The sequence below is a fragment of the Cetorhinus maximus genome, chromosome 14, assembly GCF_964194155.1.
Source record: "Cetorhinus maximus chromosome 14, sCetMax3.hap1.1, whole genome shotgun sequence".
In the NCBI taxonomy this organism is placed as follows: Eukaryota; Metazoa; Chordata; class Chondrichthyes; order Lamniformes; family Cetorhinidae; genus Cetorhinus; species Cetorhinus maximus.
In genome coordinates this window covers 97,491,382-97,510,587 of record NC_135892.1, presented here as the reverse complement: position 1 = coordinate 97,510,587, position 19,206 = coordinate 97,491,382, and the positions used below count along the sequence as shown (strand labels likewise).

The window sequence follows — 19,206 nt, the reverse complement described above, 5'->3', positions numbered from 1 at the left end:
GCTAACTAGAGAACAAATTTATGGCCAGCAAATAAATAAAGGGTGTAGTCATGAGAACATTTATGTAAAGTGCAAGGTCATGATGTGCCCTACTAGAAATGGAGGGAAGGCATAATGCTAATACTTTTTAAAACAGAAGAGGATAAATATTTTAAAGATCAAGGTATGGGCAACAAGGCTGAATGGATAACTATTTGAGAGACAGCACAGGCGCAAAGGGCCAAGTAGCAGCTTCCCATCCTATTAAAATTAAAATATGATCCTATTCTTAAAAAAAAAATGGCAAAATTGTGTTTTTTTTTTTCCAGACGTTTTATTTCCAATGAAACACTGTTTCGTAAGTTGGTGACAGCCACTCAGGGTCTCCCTCGCGTACGATGGTCATTAGGTGGAAATGCACCAGTCATGGCAAATCGCCTTGCCAAGGAAGGGTGTGAAGTCCTCATGGGAAGTCATCTTACGCCTGACCTTATTGAGGTCCTTCAGGAGCATGTGACTGGTCTGTACCAATAAAGTAATATTTGACTTAAATTCACTTGCATTATCTTGGAAGCACCAGCCTACATGAGCAGCTTGGTGTAGCACCTCCAGTTAACAGAACATCCCAAAGTGTCTCACTGATGTAAGAAAATTGTCGTGACAAAATGGATTGTGTGGGAAAGGCTGATTGACAAAATTTGAAGTTTTTAAGAATGAGTCAACAAGACTTGGAGAGAATTTCCAAAAGACTAAGCTACTAAAGTTTTCTGTCACAAATGGTGTGGTTGAGCAATAGTCAGAAGGGCAATAGTTGAGAGGGGTCATAAGATTGAAGGAGTTCTCCGAGATAAGAGTGCAGCTTGACCTTGAGGTTTGTAGACAAGAGTGACAATTTTTATTTTAATGGATTGGAATAGGGATCCATTGAAGGAAGGAGTGAGATGTGAGCACATCTTGGTGTAAGGCAAGGCACAAACTGCAGAGTTTTGAACAACGTGGAGTTTATGGAGGGCAGGAGGTCAACCAGGAAGGCAGTGAAGTAGTTGAATTTGGTAGTAGCAAACACCAATAAGGATTTTGAGGATGAGGGCCTCTCACTGATCAGAGTCTTCCTTTGATTCATAATGCAGCAAATTTGCAATAGTTGGATACCAATGTTTTGATGCAAAGTAACATGTAGGAAAGCAGAATAGAAATTTGAATATAGCAATGAGTGGGAGATGGGGGGGTGGTGGTGCCGGTAAATGAAGCAGAAGATTTAAAGGAGAATATGACTGATTCAAGGTTTGGGAGAAAATTGACATCACGCAAGGCATTAATTGAGTGGTGCATACTTGGCAAGGGCAGGGGGAAAAAAATCAGTGGAATTTGATCAACCACTTTGCACCTCCAGTCAGAGATATCAAGTAATTTGGTGGAATATCAGATGCTGCTGGGGTGGTGATCTTATTGGTGCTTTTGGTTGGGAATATAATTATGGAATCACAAGTTGCTAGATGATAAAGATCAAAGTCCATCTAATTGGCTTTCTATCATCTAGTTCACAATATCATGTATGCTGTTAGAACATACTGTACACTGTAAATAAGGTACACTCAATTGGACTGGAATAAAATGTAGATGAGTCACTGAGCTGATCTTGCATACCCCCTAGTGACCATTTGTAGCATTTGACCGGCCCTGGAAATCAATGTCATGGTTGGGCATAGAGCAGGGGAAAAAGAGCTCTTAAGAAACTGTTCATAACTTGCTTATAAGAAGTATACTTGTAAGAATAATAAGTTGGATGAATGTGTTTTTTTTTCTTTGTATCAAGATAGCAATTGAGCACAAAGTATTCCAATGTGGACAAGCAAATGCCTTGCACTTGAACCTATAATTTGCAAAGGTTTATGAATTACTCCTTTTGAGGTGCTTCAATTTTGTATCAACTTCTTGATTCGCACTATTTTTTATGTAAATCTCTTTCAGAATTGTTTTAATTTTAAATTAGTGCTGTTATGTGTTCCTATCCAGTTGATGTAAAGTCATCAATTTGCCCATTATTTTCTTTTTAGAGAAATGTAATGTACCCTGTAATAGTGGATGGGGCATAATGGTTGTGCGCTAGGTTTTACTGTAACCAAACCTGCCTAGTTTCAGTCTCGTAATTCTAACCTGTTTGTCAGGGAAGAGTTTTTTAATATTTAGCAGAATAAGGTACTAGCATTTCTTGTCCTTTTAAAACATTAAAAAAAAATCTCCTCTTATAGCCACACTATTCATCAGTGAAGAGATGTGTGTGAAATGTGATGACTCCAGGATTATGATAATGATGCCCTCACATAGTGTTCCTTTAAAAATTAATTGCTGTGCCCAGCCTTTTTAAATTTTTCTGTGGTCATGCACCTGTTATTTACTAAGAACGAGACCTGCATGGTATCTTTTTGAGGCTGCTGCTTGGCCATGCAGCTTCGAGGGAACATTGTTGTGAGGGAGTGATTGGTGGTATCCCACTCTAATTCCCCTCCCTCCCCCCACCTTCCTTTCCACCTACCCAAATTTCAAACGGTCAATTCCAAAATTTCCACCAGGTCCTGCAAGATCATAAGAAACAAACAAGAGCAGGAGTAGGCCATTTGGGCCATTGAGCCTGCTCTGCAGTTTGTTAAGGTCATGCCTGATCTGATTGTGGCTTTAACTCCATTTTCCTGCCAGTCCCCCAAAGCCCACAGCTCCCTTGTTGATTTTTTAAAAAACTGTCTAACTTGACCTTGAATATGTTCAATGACCCAGCCTCCATTGCTCTCTGGAGGAGAATTGCCAGGACTAACAACCCTGAGAAGAAATTCTCCCTCATTTCCATCTTAAACAGGCAATCACTTATTTTTAAGTTGTGCCCCCAGTTTTGGATTTCTCCCATGAGAGTAAACATCCTCCCATATACCCTGTCAAGCCCCCTCAGAATCTACGTTCCAATAAGATCACCTTTCATTTTTCTAAATTCCATTGTGTATGGGCCCAAACTGCTCAACCTTTCCTCATAAGACAACTCCTTCATTCCTGGAATCAGCCTGGTGAACCTTCTCTTAACTGCTTCTGATGCAAATATATCCCTCAAGTAAGGAGACCAAAACTGTGCATAGTAATCCAAGTGTGGTGTCATCAATGTAGGATTCCAGGGTTCAGGGCCACAGGTACCTAAATAGGCAGTCAACTAGCCATAAGTAATTTTAAGATGGTTTATTAAGAAACAGCAATTTGGATATGATGCATTAACTAATTAGACAGGAAAGAGTATACAACCTGTGACAGTTGAGAGCCGTTTACTGATTCCAGAGGACAGATGGACAGTTGGCACAGACTATGTTGATCTCAGTAGCTTGTGATAACAGCATTCTGCTCTCTAGTCGAAGTGTTAGGGGGCTCTCCTCTCTGGCTTCCTCCTCCTCATTGTCCATCTTCCATCTGAAGAAGGCAGCTGCATGACGAGCACTGCCACCTCACCAACACTTCCTCCCTCTTCCCTCCCACCAGTATGACACCAATATATATACTTTTTTTTACACTGGGTAAGCTACCAATCATCTACCTAACTATTCTGACCAATGGAATATCCCCTGCCTTGTGCGTCACCCTGCTCGGTCAGCTTTTTACTTTACATCTTGCTGAGGGTCATATCCTGGCCCTTTCTAAACACTTGCATAGATAAGGGAGTGCACAAGATGCCATTCTACCAGCTTAGGTATGTCAACATGGCAGCCTGAACTAAGACTGTTCAAAGGTCAAAGTGTTTAGAAATCCTCTTTCCAAAGAGAAAATCAAGGCTGTTAAGATAATCCTATAAAATACAGAAAATACCTGCTTATTAAAGACCCCAATTTCTTACACCAATGCCCTATACAACTGTAGCGATACTTCCCTGCTTTCATACTCCATTGCCCTTGCAATAAAGGCCAACATTCTGTTTCCTTCCTAATTACTTGCTGTACCTGTATACTAACCTTTTGTGATTTCATGTCCTACCAAGCAGCAGTGCAATATGTTGGAATGCCAATGCAGGAGGTTAATATATTTATACAATGCAGTAGTTGCAGAAATGGCAGCCTGCAATCCTAATAAGCGATTTTGAAGTCCCAGAGTTTTGCTGTTGATCGTGCCCTCACAAAGTGGGAAGTGGAGTTCAGAAAATCTATAATACCTTTTGAGCTGTTACTACTGATGCTCGTGTGTGCTCTGTTCTACGTGCAAAGTATGTTTAGCAGTTTCATTGTCATCAGTAGCTTAAAATCTTTAACATGATTGGCATAAAACTATATTTTTTTTAGAGTTGTAATATTGATGTTTTAGTTAATGGCTTTATAATAAAAATAACATATACTAGATTCTTCAAACAATTCTTTTACTTCCTTTCCAGTTACAAGCAAACCAGTAGATGAAACTGACATTCATCTAATTCTAGAGTATTCAACTGGTGCCAAATGGGGGAAGCTGGTGTCTAGACGAGCAAACAGGTTTGTAACAAATAACAGTTTGTGCAAACTAATGATTAATGTTATTGACCAAATCATCATTCAATTTTAATAAAATAATTAAGCAGGTTACATGCTGATAATTCGTCATAACTTATTTTATAGACCAACTCGTGCAAAGTAAAACAAAATGTCTCTGAAAAAAATTGCATACAAATTAGTATTTAAAATCTTTGGGTTTTCATTTTTAAGTTTTCCCCTATAATTTTACAATCTGGTTTGATACCTCTGCAGCTGTCATAATTTTCTGCCAGCTGCCATCATGGCTTGCAATTACTGTTCTATCCTTTTATTTAGATAGAAACAGAAGGCATGAAGTTCCCAGAAAGTTTTCCTTTTTAGTGCATCCATACTCAATGAATTTCCAGTGCAGCTCAATTGACAACTGAGTAGGGAAGGTCTGAATCTTCATTTCTCTGTGCCCTATGATATGTTCCAGACACTTTGGTGTTTTGCTCCAGAGATGGGATGAAACTATCTGAGGATACTTGTAGGGTGATTCATTTATGTTTCAGAGCTGCCATTAGGGCAGCACACATGTGTAAAATGAGTGTTTCAGTTTAGAGCATGTTTTGAATCTAGCACATCAACCAAGAAATGATGTTCTCCTTAGTTGAAGGTGAAAAGCTATAAAGTAACATGGTGATTTTATGTGTGGTCCACCAGATCTGCTCTTTCTTTCTGTGGTAGTTTACTTCTTAACATGTTAATGTCAATTTGCTAAATGTACTGTACTTGACAGTTTTAACCCCTGAAAATAGTCCACTGCTTGATCTCTTAGGTTCATAGTCCATCATGACTCATCTAATCCCATTTTGGAGTCACTCGAGGACTTTCAGGAACAACTCCAGCAGTTTAAACCATCTCTACTGATAATTAGTGGGCTTCAAATGATGGATAATTTTCCCTTTAAGCCAGGTGAGAAGAATGCAGTTGTGTAATGTGATGTCAAACTTAAGTTGTTAAGGAAGAGAAGACTGTTGCAGATGCTCTTTTGCAGCTTCGGTTACGAGTCTACTGAGGTTAGGATTTTATAAATGCATTGATGCTTTGGAAACTGAAGCAAATAAAATGGTTGACATGTCAATACTTGACAAAAAGAATTGGTTATAAAATCAACACCGCTTTCTCCTACTTCAGTTTCTTGCAGCTCCCACACTGATCAAATTTCTAATCCAGACCCCAATATAGTGTGACTATCAAGGGACAGTGTCATGGCTTGCTGTACGTAGATTCAGCTCCTCTCAGCAATATTACTGTATGGAGATACAGATTGGGCACTAATTTCCTATGTGCTGAGTAACAGTGGCACAAGCCTGGAAGTTGGACGTTTGCTGTGTCTGTTAACCGCCATCAATATATCGCTGAGAGGAAGCAAAGGGATTTTGCATCCTCAAAAGCTAATTTTTGTTTGTCTTTTTGACCTGGAATCTGGATATTTAATTTGTGTTCCATGCACCCGTTATTGGAAAATTAAATGGTATCACAGTCATTCTTTTGGAATTTTTTTGTGCATATAACCTCCTTGGTTTCCTAGCCCATGAGCTATTTCCAATGTGCCAGTGAAGTTTTTGTGAAGGATTACTAAAAGATGCATGAGAGCGGCTTGATGCCTACTTTTACGGTGCTGTCCTGTGACCTTTTGCAATAGGAAAGTATTGTTGTCTTCTCTGCCATATCTTGAAGGTTTGGCCAGGAACTCTGAAGCATGGGGATAATGGAATTCAAACCAACATTCCTCCACTCTAACCACTATGCTACTTTAGTGCACAACACTAAAACACACTTGGGTTCAAAAATGAATTTAAAGAAAAAGATCTTTTTCTGAAATATAACAATTATGGTATATCTAAACTGTAATGAATTTGAAATGATTTTGGGTACAAAGGAACCATAATGCAGTGTTCCGAATTTCCATACTATTTCAAGTGTTTTGGTTTTAATGTATATGTTTAATTTTTCCTTTCAGAGTGCACTTGAATTTAAATATTTGATAAGGTAATTTATAGTTATTAAATCCAGTCATATGCTCTTATACAGAAGGCTTTATTACAATATGTTGTGTTTACACAACCCTCAGATCAAATCATCAAAGGATTCATTGTTTGTTTTCTGAAGATGCAGTTACAATGTGTAATGGTGAGGGTCCTTGAATCTTTACAACTTTGTTTGCTTTTAAAGATGCAAACTAAAACTGTACTTACAAATAATATGCTGGAATAACAAAGTCGTTATACTGTTGAAAGTCAATGCAATTATGAGTTTCGCTTTTAACAAGTGCATGCATTAATCACATTTATGCTGCATCTTTGCATCTCCGGTTGATACAATGCATCATGTGTTAGTGTGGTAGGTAGTGGTCAGTCTGCTTGTCATCTCTTGCTTTTAGCTCTCATTGCTGGCTAGCTGTATAACTATTGTGAAAAGAGAACAAGTCACTCCTGGCAATACATAGCCTCTTCATCAGCAAGCCATTTATAGTGCCTCCCCGTGGTGACATTTGTAAACTGGGTACTTTGTGGACCCAGATTAAACTACAGGGGACTCGAAGAAGGCCTGGCCCCTAAACGCATGGCACAGAGGCCCACCAGCATGTGGTTACGTCCTGATGTCCATGAACCACACCCCTAGCTATGGGTAAGTAGCCCCACTGCCTTATGAATATCTGATGAGAGAAAAAGGCTAAGGGAGTAAACCCTGACAGAAAATCTGGATTGGAGTCCTGTAATTGGTCATCTGTAATCTATCAAGGCAGCTTTCTGGCAACTCCAGCACCAGAATAGGTACCAAACAGTACTGGTTTGATCCTTTCCTTTGGACAGTACTGAGAGAGGGGGTTGGGCCCTGATGCTAGGGCAGCTCAGGGCCTCCATACTATTTGCCCAGGCCTGGAGATAATCCAGTTTCATGTTCCCATGCTGTGCCAACATAAACCCTCGCCAAGGACTTCGACCTTGTCAGCAGAGACAGCCACTTTGAAATGCTGCAGAAAATAGGCTACCCAATTAGACTCCTGGGCGTCACTTCCTCTTCCATGAGAATGTGCACAGTTTTCAGTTACAATGGAGCATCATCGGAGGATTTCAAGATCAGCAGGAGGGTAAAGCAGGGCTGTGTCCTAGTGCCAACTCTCTTTTTAACATATTTTTCTCCATGCTGCTATTGTATGCTTCTGAGTTCAATTGAGGATGTCCACCTGCATGCCGGTGCCAATAGCAAGCTGTTCAGCTTGACAAGACTGCATGCCAAGTCCAAAGTGCGTAATGTCCTGGTTCATGAGTTGCTGTTTGCTGACTATTTCCTATCTACCTTTTGAGGCACTGGGGCTAGAATGCACTGTACCTGGCTAACAAATTGTACCTACTGTTGGTTGTACTTTGCTCATTTAATTTCTGAGCTTATGCAGCGAGAAAAGAGACAAAGAAAATGTTTGAAAAGTTTCTTTTAATCCACACCAACAGTTAAAAGCTGAAGGAGTCAGACTCCAAGCTTGTAAAAGTTAATAATGGACAGTTATTAACACTTATCAGTCTAAGCACTCTTTTTAACGATGTGTTATGGATAAACCTAACTTACTATGACAAGTTTAGTTCATATCTACCATGCACGTACAGCAACTGCACATTGTTTGAAGTATTTTTCAATAGTGAACCTCACAAGGAGGTGCTGTTTACACAAAGCTAATGCTACAGTGGCATATCACTAAAAGCAACTTTGTTATTTTGGATCTCCCGTTTTTTTTTGTCTGAAGTTGCTGTTGCATTTGCCCATAAATAAATAACTAGGCTAATTGTGCCTGTTGTTATTTTGACGGCAAATTATGGGATTATTTGTGATGCTGACTGTAGCTGTATTAAGGCATGTTGCTTGATACGATCAACCACTCCTTCCCAAGTGGCACTGCCCTAGCTTGAATCTATTTCTGTCTATTCCCATAAAGCCAGCACATCTCTTGAAATGGCTCCTCTTTCTCTTTTTTTCCTTTCTCTCACTTCTTTCCACCACCATCCACCCCCAACCCCCGCCACAAACCTTTCTCTTTTTTTCTCAGTTTTACATATGTGCTTAGCTTCTATTTTTGACTCCTTAGCTGTCATTGTATTGTTTAATTACTTGGTCAACAACCAGCTAAGAATTGGTAAAAATTTCCTTCAGTTCAACATATGCAATACCTGCCAGCCACTATATGCTTAGGCCCAACTCCACCACAGTCCTTGGCAGCGCACTCATGATGAAGCATAGTGTGCTACCTTGGTATCCTGTTGGTTTATGAACTGAGTTTCAAATCCCACTTTCTGGCCTCCAAAAGACATTTTTACTTTTCACATCTGACATCACCTGCTTGTACCCCTTCCTCTGTCTCTTCTCACTGTTTACCAAAATGCTTATTCACATCTTTTTGACCTCCAAATTTGATTATTCAAAATCTGTGTCTCAAAAAACATCTCTTTGATCTTTCCTTCCATTGTTTGCTTTGGTCATGGTTTAGTTGTAATAATAAATGTGTGTATACTTGATTTAATTTGTTTCTCAATTGGCCAATCATATCGGCATATTAGATACAGGGCAGAACTTTGCAGTCCCCCCACAGCAGGTTTAATGGTGGGTGGTGCAGGGGGCGGTAAACATGTAGCAGGAGCTGAAAAGTCAGTTTCCCACCAGCATAAAATGACGGCAGGAACATGCGCTGCAACCCATCATGGCGGCCGCCATTCCCATTAGAGGTGGGCATGAAACTGATTTCCATCTCATTAATGGATGCAAATGAAGGCCCAACCAGAATCGCCTGCTTGATAGTCATTGTCGCCAGCAGGAAATCACGTGGGTCCAGAACACATCTGGACCAACATGGCACGTACATATTGGCACTTGGCCTGGGGCAACCTCCAGTGACTGACATCTTCCAACTTCAGTGTTCCTGGAGGTCTACCTTCAATGGTGAGTCAGTTATGTCCAACACCTTTCAAAAATGGTGCCTGGTTGTGATGGCAGAACGCGAGCCATCCAGTCTGTTCTGCACGCGATATGTTGTAAAAAACCCCATCCCTGTGCATATTTAATTAGGCCAGTATGGCACGAATTCCCGGCGTGGGAAATGCTTCCTGCCCCCACCACAGGATTTAGTTCCAGAATGGAAAATTCCCCACACAATCAAAAAAAATCAGAACGATAGTGTTGTGACAGACTGCACTGTTGACTTTAATGGGCAGAATTTTCCGGTCGGGCCCTGCACCCATGTGAAATGACGCGTGGTGACATTGGGCAAGCATCCTGACGTCACCACATGGTATTGCAATATTTTGTTGGGCGGGCACGCAATGCTCTCCGATGCGCACGCCTGCCATTAATTGACGGGTCACTTAAGGCCCTTGACGCTCCAATTCACTGATTTTTCGGTGCCCATGCAATCCTCCAGTCAGCGCAACAGGCAGATGGGTAGGGACACGTTTGTGTAAATCTCAGTGGGGTCGCGAGTGTGCTCTGTTATTGATTTTTCAAAGTTTCTGATACTTGCCTGTGATCTGCAGTACTTCAAAACAGCTGCTTGGGCTGGACTCACAACCTTCAGGTCAGCACTCTGCAGTGAGGAATCTTTTCTGGGCCTGCATGTTTCAGGAAGCCTTCCCTTGGCCTGGGAATGAGAGCTGAACTCTCCACTGGAGGCACCTCCTCTGAGGAGGAAGGGAGGGCTAGAAGTGGGAGGAGCCTTGGAGTGTACATGCAGCCTCCAGGGGAGCCACCTTTGGGAGGTCAGGGCCAAGAGGCAGTCCAAGGCAGAAGGGGCTACAGAAGACATCACTATCCTGCTGCCAGGGTATACAGGTGGCGAAGCAGCTACCTCAATATGTCTGAGGTGTAGTGCTGAAGGAGGCTGTCTCCCTCAAGGGAGACGGTCAACTATACCTGTCAGATGATTGGGCCTGAGATCTCTGCAAACTGTGTCAGTGGACACCCCATGCCAGTGGCTCTGAAGGTCACAGCTGTCCTCAACTTCTCTGCCTCTGGCTCCTTCCAGGGCTCAGGAAACACCGCAAAGATCACCTACTATCAGCTGTCCACACTTGCGTCAAGCAGGTTACAGACACTCTATTCACGCGTGCATTGACCTTCATCCTCTGCCGTTGGGACCAGGCAAGCCAGACACAGCAAGCCAGATGCTTCGCAGCCATTGCTGGCTTCCCCATGCCCAGGGTGCAATAGACTTGCACATGTGACCATCAAGGCGCCAGCAGGTGAGCCCGTTGCCTTCGTCAACTGAAAGGGCTTCCACTCCATGAACATGCAGATAGTGTGTGATCACAGGATGGTGATTCTTCAACTCTGCAAAGTGGCAGCTCCCACGCTGTCTATATCCTCAGACAATCCCAGGTGCCAGGGCTCTTCGGTGCTCCCGCCCGGCTGGATGGATGGCTGCTGGGCAACGAGGGCTACCCCTCAAGGACGCCTTTCCACCATCCAAGAACGGAAGCTGAGCAGTGGTACAATAGGAGCCACGCCTCCACGGGCTGTGGTGGAGAGAGCCATTGGTCTTCTCAAGATGCGCTTCCGATACCTGGACCACTCAGAGGGCACACTCCATTACCCCCCAGATCATGTGTCGTTGATAGTGGTTACATGCTGCGCTCTCCATAATCTTGTGCTGGAAAGGGGGGATACTGTGGACGATGAAGACGTAGACGCATTGGCTGTGGCTGCACACGAGTCCAGCAGTGAGTCTGAGGATGAGCATGCACAGGGAAATGCTGAGGGAGTAGGCGCTGATCTAGGCATACTCCAAGGAGGCAGGGACACCCGGGAGGCTTTAATCCAACAAACCTTCAGCTAGCACACCACATATGGACCTCCAGGACATTCTGGGCTGTATGCTCCATATTCGAGACCTAAGTGCATAATCTGCCTGGTTAGGAACATTAACTAACGCCCTTGTTAATAAAGTTGAATGTCCCACAAAGCACTCATTACGTCATTGGATACCATCCACCTGCAGAACAAAAAAGGCATTCTCAGCCATGGTGACGTTTTTGAATTTATTTTTGCAAACAAGAAACTTAATGAAACAAAATGACAAAGGTGTTAAAAATCACACCAACTCATAAAAACCTCATTGTGGGCCAACACAAAAGCACCAGTGATAAATCCGTGGTGTGTCTAGGGTGCCTCATATTTGTTTCCGGGTGCTATGTCTTGGTGCTGACCCCTCGCTGGGAGTGGCATCTGAGACAGCCTGCTGACTCTGCTGTCCTGTTGGCCTCGATGACTTTGGCGGTCATCCTCAGGCCCGTGGAGCTTGTGCTGGCCCTGCCTGGGAGGGAGTGGCCAGTTCTACAGCTGGCATCTCCCCAGTTGTCGCAGCCTCACCAGATGCAACGGTCATAGGTGGAGGAGCTGCTGCCCTCATTCAGAGCGCCCTGAGGAGCCCGCAGACACAGTCAGCTGCTGTACCGACATGAGGTTGCTTTGGACCTTCCTGCTCACCGTGGATGGATGGGCACTGAACTGGGAAACTTGGTGCCCAGACCATCTCCCACACTGGCACTGACCAGTTGAGGTCAATGTCGATGTGAGGGCTTGCTGGTCCGAGCGCATCCCCGGGAAGCCCTGATGGGACTACTGGAGGAGCCTCTCCACGAGAGTTGCCACTCTCTCCATGGAAGACGCATGGTACTCGGACATGAGGCTCATTGCTTCAGCGATAGTCCAGGTAGATGACTCCACCATGGACAGCAAGCCAAGCATAGCCTCCTGTATCTGCCCTAGATGCTTCTGCACACCTGGCTGCATTTCCTGCACGTGCTGCGTCGCGGGTGATTCCAGAGGCACGAGGCACCAACCTGAGTATATGCCTGGTCCCCTGCAGACCTCTGACTGCTGGTGCCATGGGCACTTTGTCTCTGCCAGCTCCTCCAGCGACTGTGAAGTGCCCTCATTGCTGTGCCCCAGGACACCAGCCGATGTTCTAATTCCTACCAAGATGCTAGTGTCTGCGCTGGTGCCTGCCTGACGGAGATGGTGTGACAATGGTGAGACTTCAGGGCCCTTGGGTGTGGGAGGGGGCCTCTGCTGCTGCTTGCTCCTCCTGGCCCTGCTCCGCTGATGCTGAAAGGAAGAACAAGGACATTGTCTCCACGTTAACTAACCCAATGACAAAGTGCATCCCTGTCCCCTGGATCATTATGCGCTCATGGTCAAGCCATGTTGCAAACTTCATCCTTTCATAAGCAATGGTCAAGCCATGTTGCAAACTTCAATCACTGAACATTCAGCACTGCCAAGGCTGCTGGGAGAACAATGGTTTCAGAACCTCACTGGGCAAACATACCTGTCTGTGGCACCCCAGCCTCACTGACACTAGTGGACCTGGGCACATGGCACCTCTCCAAATCTAGGGCCTCCCTGCTCAAATGGCTGAGAATTACTAACTCTGGCTGCTGCCAATCCTCACCTGCTCAATGGCATTATGTGCATTCTTCCCCGGAAAAGGAGAAAAGAGCATTGATTTAGTGCTAATTGTACCTGGACTCTCTTCACGGACAGCCCATTTGGCCCACCCCAACCAGAGTGGTACATTGCAGGGCTCCAGCATCTTCTCACCTCGCTGCTGCCGAACACTCTCTCAAAAATGCTAGGCCTGTCCCTACCGCCCCCTTGGCCCAATGCTGCCTACATCACATCACATCATGCACCACACAGTCTAACTTTCCATAGCAAGGAGGCGCAAGCACGTGGAGCGCAAAGGACAGCAGATTGATTAGTGCCACAACACATTGAAGCTCCCCTCCCAGCATGTCATCATCCTGACTTTGATATGTCCTGGAGTTCCACCTCTGCCTAGGTCATTGCAGACATGCTGCCTGCCCACTCCTGCTGTTCTCAGGAGCTGCGATTCGCGCTGGACGGGCGTTAATTGGCCTGCCGGCGTAAAATGGCATAGACCCAATCTTGGGTGACGATTGGGCCTGCTCTGCACCCCCCCGACCCCCACCAGCCAGAAAATTCAGCCCTATGTATGATCTTTTCCTGCATGATGTGACGTTGACAGAGTGTGATACCTTGAATAGTTGGCTTTTTTCTTTCTATGCCAAAGGATAATTCTTAACACTGAAGTCAGGCAAGAATCTGCTACAATTGGGCATATTACATTTTGAGGATTAATTAAAATGTTGGGTTTGAGAGTTTTCTATGAATCACGTTTTACTGGCCTTGGTCGGCTTCTCGGGTGGAATGGAAACTAATTGAGGGATCCAGTCCCTTACTCTAGTAATTTGCCTGGTATGTTGACTAACTCAGGAGCATCTTCAGTACAATTGACGTTTCCTTCAAAGATGCCCCCAAGCTGAATAATTCTATTCCCTGCCCACCCCCCCCACCCTGCCGACCATAGGTGGAGCTGGTGTAGACGTGAAGGTTCAGTTGCTTCAATTTTTGGCCATATTTATCATGTGATAAGCATGTCAGCATTACTATGCCTTAAGCAATGAAAATGGCCTTGTAAACACAAGCAGCTTATTTTAGTTTGTCAAAGCAAAATAAGTTATAGTTTGGGATTTAACACTATCTCTATAATGTACAATATTTTGTTCATCTTAATATATTAAGATTTTATTTTTCTGCTTCATTTTGGAGAGGTGTTTGCAATTCAGGTTAGGTTGTTTCTGATTGTTAGCATAGCTTTACTTCATTTGGTGCATATACAGTGCGTACTTGAATACATTTTTAACCACAACTGTTACAGTTCCCAGAATAGTTAATTATTGTGATTAACATTTGAATTTTTTCCCTACAGGTCAACTTGAGGACCGGCTAAGATTGCTCCAAGATCTCATGTTATCAGTTGATAGCACCACTGGAATCCATTTTGAAATGGCCTCGTTTGTGGACAGCAATCTTATGAGCAATCTTTTCAATTACGTCATCACTCACGTAGACTCTCTAGGAATGAACGAACAGGAGTTACCTAATCTGCTTAGCATGTTAAAGGGCTCCAACATCACACTCCTGTCTGACCCATACCCAAGAGTAGCAAATATACTGGATCAAATGCGGGATGTTTATCGTGTCTTAAATTCTCAGGAAATAACAAGCACACAACGCAGATTGACTCGGCTGCATGTTCATACTCTTGCTTTCCAGGCAATCATTGTTGCTAAAGAGTCCTCTTGGAGAAACACCATGTCAGCAACTGCCAAAGCTTCATTGACTGCAAATCGTCATGTTTGTGGCTCACCGAACATTGATACCAGCAAAGCCAAATTGATCATGGATGATTCTTTTTCTGTAAGTCGTGAACAAGGGAGTAAAAAAATACCACTCAAAGAAAATCGGCCCGTTTCTTGCTGGGAGGAGTATGACTACGAAATCTGTGTTGCTCCAGTGCTGGTATGTACAGAGGTCTATCAGACTGTGGGTGGCGGTGACAATGTTTCTGCAGCCAGCTTGGTTCTTCAGATCTAGTCATTCCTCTGGATCTGAAGGGAAGGAGGGTAGAACTGGCACACAATTCAATCCTTGCATATTCTCTTGATGATGGAGCTTAATAAATTTTTATGCTTACAACTTCCTTCCACCTCTTCTTTTCCTCCCCCACCCCGCCCCAAAACTTAAATTGGTAATGTTCTGTGTATACTTTACTTTGGCCTCTTTTTATAATCAAAATTCAGGATTTTGGTCATTGTTTAAGAACACATGCTTAAATGTTTATTTTTCACAATTTTTGTATAAATTACTCCATGATCCTTGTGTTTGTAAGAGAGAACTTTGATTTATATTGTTTTTTTTTTACTACTTCCATACTCTTGGCTAAATATTGAATAGTGTGTATGCTGTATAGGTCTCAACTCCTCATTTTCTTAGGAATATTCTGAACTCAAGCCAGCACTGCGTTCTGAATGTAGAGCTTGGTGCAACAAACAAATTCCACCTTCATTTTCAGTCAGTATTTTAAACCCTCATGGCTGTCAAAAGTGACCAGTTGAAACTATGAACTAAGTCTGACTGTTCTCAGGTGAAAATACAGCCGTCTGCCACTTTTTTTTTTTCTTTAACCTTTCCTCCTGATAGGATATCTTGCACCGTCTAGTTTTCTTTGGGTCCCTAGTGGTATATCTGCTAACTGCTCCTACTTTGACTTTTCCAGGTGTATAAGGCTCACTCTTCCAGAGGCTCAAGTAGTTGGGTCCAAATCAATCAAGTGGTTTTTTTCTGTTTTCTCATTTTATTTCCACTGATCTGCTGGATTCAGTTCCAGGAGCACTGGCAGCTGTTTGGAACCTCATCAAAATGGCCTAGTGAGCCTAGATAGTCTATTTGACCAAGGGCAGGGGAAGTATGGAAGGCAGTCAAGTTCTGTTTGACCCCATCTTACTTGAAACATCTTCAATCAACCTGATTCCTATGGAATCACAAAATTGAGTGGGAACACCGACTGTTCTCTCCACTTCAGAACACTGCAGCCTATCATGGTATTTCTGCCATTGCTGAGATCAGCTAATTTGGCACGACCGATGATTTTTACGGGTAGGTATTTTCTAGTTTATGGTTTGGTACCTTCCTACGTGGTGCATTTGGCCACATCCACCTCTGAACCCCACAGATTTGAGTTAAAATGACATGGCAAGTCTGATCTAAACTGGGAGTTCTGTAATAGGGAGTCTAGCACTCAACTTGTAAACTGCTGGACACTGTCACAATTCCAGCTGAATTTCCTATAATTTCAGCAGAAAACAGAATTTTGCTGACTGCTTTTATTATGTATATTTAAGTAACCAGAGGTGAATTGTCCTTTTTTTAATGTAGCAAAATGTGCAAGTATAAAGCAGTATTCCTTGTTTTATACTAGTTTAATTTATCATTAAATTAACAAAGGAAAGTGTGTTTAACTACCATGATAATGTGAATGCATCTATACAGGAAACTACAAAAATCAAACTGTATTTCGCGCTGATATTACTAAATTCACAATGTTGCAAAGCAAAAGAATAAAAGGATAATAAAGTGATTTAGCTGAGTTTCATTAGTGTTGAAATTTCTTCTAAAGGGGGAATCCAGATCAAGGGGACAGTTTTAAAATTTAGAGCTATGCCAGTTAGGACTCAAATCAGGAAGCACGTTATCTACACACAATGTAGTGGAAAGCTGGAGCTCCTTTTCCTCCCACCCTCAAGGCTGTGGCTGCCGTGTCATTTGAAAAATTCAGGACAGTGTATGATGGTTTTTTTATTAGATGAGGTTTTACAGGAATATGGAGCAATCAGATAAATGGTACTGAGATACAGATAAAATTGATCACCACAATCTAATTGAAACAGTGGCAGAGGTTTGAAGGACTTGTATAACCTGTTCGTGTTTGCTCTGGATGTGATTTAATAATGTATCAAAGAGATAATTGCTAAAGGAAATTCAGAGGTTAACTGAAAGCAACAACTAGAAAACACAGTCAGCGTAATACCAGTGTTGCTGTGGAAGTTTGGAAGCTCAACACTGACTTTGCCATGGCAGTGAACTTACTAGATTTTTAATAAATCTATTAAGTGCCTTGAGATATTTTATTGTGTTTAAAAGGTGCTATCTAAATACAATTTGTATAAAATTGCAATTTTTAACCTGCTGGGCAAAGTTTTCTGTGCTCAAGTACATATGGAAAGTTTCTTGTTCTCTTTCCATCCTGCCCCCACTCCCCCAACCTGAAACATACAGACTGCTTTGCTATTAAATATAATAAACTTTACATTGAGTAAATACCTCAGCAGTTTGGCTTCATTGTTTGAAGCAAGTCCAGAATCTCTGGCAAGAGCTACATTTAATTGAAGCTAGTTATTGCAAACAAACTTGATAATACCCTGACACTTAATATGCTAAACTGGGTAGTTTTTGTTTTGCATTGATCATTTTTTAATCAGCATTTGTTCATAAGTCCATGCAACTTAATTTTTTTTAAAGAAAAAAATTATGTAGCTATACCTTTTGGCAGGGGGACATCATTAACGCTTGCAGTAGCAAATAATAAACTCAGTTTTTTAAAGTATATATTTTACCTTCAATAAAGATCATAGTTCAGCCATTCTGTGAATATGAAGCTTAGAAACATTTTAGTTAACTTTTTCTTTGATCCAAGTGCTGAAATTTAATTGTGAACTATCTATTGCCAGGTCATGTTATTGGGTTATGGTTATTCTTACTCTCTGTAGTAACTTCCTTCCAGTGAGCAATTCTGACAGCTATATGGGATTCTTCACACAACAATGTGTTCAAAGTATAAATATCTCAAATGATTAATGAAGCCCTCAATGACCACTTTGACTATTATAATTTTGAAGCTGAAATGACTTTGGTTTGAACTACTCGGGATGTCTTTGACCACCATAGAGATGCACTAGTTTGTCAACAAAGTACAATAAATATTTTGGGTTTATCCAATAACTTGTTGCACAAGTGTACACAAGCGTGATAACTGCCTATTCACTTGAGTGACACCAACACGGGGATCCTGGCTCCTGAAAGTGCTGTTAGTTCCTATTGTGGTAGGCAATCATCCTCATTTGAATAAATCCGGGGGTACTTACAGATGAGCTCTGAACCACTGAGTGAAGCCACATTAGCTGGCTTTGATATATTCGCAGATTTATACAATAAGATGTGACCTTGTGGAAAACCGCCTCACCATTCAGAATAGAGGCACAGATGAGCAGAAGATAATATGGAATACTGTACATTGTAGTGGATCATGGTCTTCTGGTGAGAACATGAAGAAACTGAACTATTTTGCTTAAATATTTGGCTGTTTTTGTGGCATGACCTAAAGACTGAATTAACATGTCAGCCATTGTAATGAGCCGTTTTATCCCTTCAGATGAAATATTCTTTTCTGTTATTTTTCCTGTTGTGCTTGATTGTTTCCAATAAAATGATTCTGAATATTTCATTGTCTAATTATTACCTCAACCAGAAAGCATCCCTCCAGACAGTAGACTACGCCTGATTGAGATGTAGGGCTGAATAATACAGTCGCTCACCTAAGGTGGGTTCTGCACCTGGAAGTCGGCAGCATTCCAACTTCCAGGCCCACTGTCAGTATGTGCCTGATAACGCGCTCATTAGGGTGAATTAGCAGCAAAAGCAGTTTTACAGACCGTCATCCTGCCCAAAGAGTATCGGAGGGCGGGATGTCTGGTTTTGGAAGCTGCAGACTCCTGGAGCAAGGTAATGGCATTCTAAAGGGCCCCAAGGCAATTGACAGGGTCAGGTGACCCATTAGATGATCAATCGAGTGCATCTATACATAAATCTTCATTATGTACCTTCCAGTCTCGTCAATTAAGTCTGTTTTAAATTTTACCTTGAAATCTGTAATACAGAAAATGCTGGAAAAACTCAACAGGCTGTTTGTCTTCTGTGGAGAGACAGTTAACGTTTTGAGTCTTCAGAGCTGAAGGGGTAGAAATGTATGAGGTTGAAGAGGGGGTGAAGCCGGTGGAATAAAATAGAAGATCGGGGATAGGTGGGTGCTCAGATTTGACGAAGATGTCATGCATGCATACATGACAAAGGTGGTGATAAAGACCAAGAAAGGTGCTAATGTTGACATTAAGGTCAGTTAGCAGAATGTTAATGGCAGAACAAAGGCCTTGGCTGCCTGAAAACAAAACATAAGTTACATGGGGATGGTGTTGGGAAAAGAATATCAAAATGGAGGGCAGCATTCACGGTGTGAATTTGTTGA

The 19,206-nt window shown here is 42.4% G+C and overlaps 1 protein-coding gene across 3 annotated transcripts in view; it reads left to right on the top strand.

Moving 5' to 3' along the window:
• The window catches only part of adpgk2 (ADP-dependent glucokinase 2), a 37,517-nt gene extending 19,114 nt beyond the window's left edge, over positions 1 to 18,403 (top strand). For all 3 annotated transcript variants that reach the window (XM_078557284.1, XM_078557285.1, XM_078557286.1), the window contains exons 3-6: positions 309 to 499; positions 4,376 to 4,472; positions 5,272 to 5,408; positions 14,275 to 18,403. In XM_078557284.1, the coding sequence (XP_078413410.1) occupies positions 309 to 499; positions 4,376 to 4,472; positions 5,272 to 5,408; positions 14,275 to 14,942 (1,093 nt within the window). In that variant the 3' untranslated portion in view covers positions 14,943 to 18,403. The remainder of the gene's footprint in view (positions 1 to 308; positions 500 to 4,375; positions 4,473 to 5,271; positions 5,409 to 14,274) is intronic.
• The last annotated feature ends 803 nt before the right edge of the window (positions 18,404 to 19,206 follow it).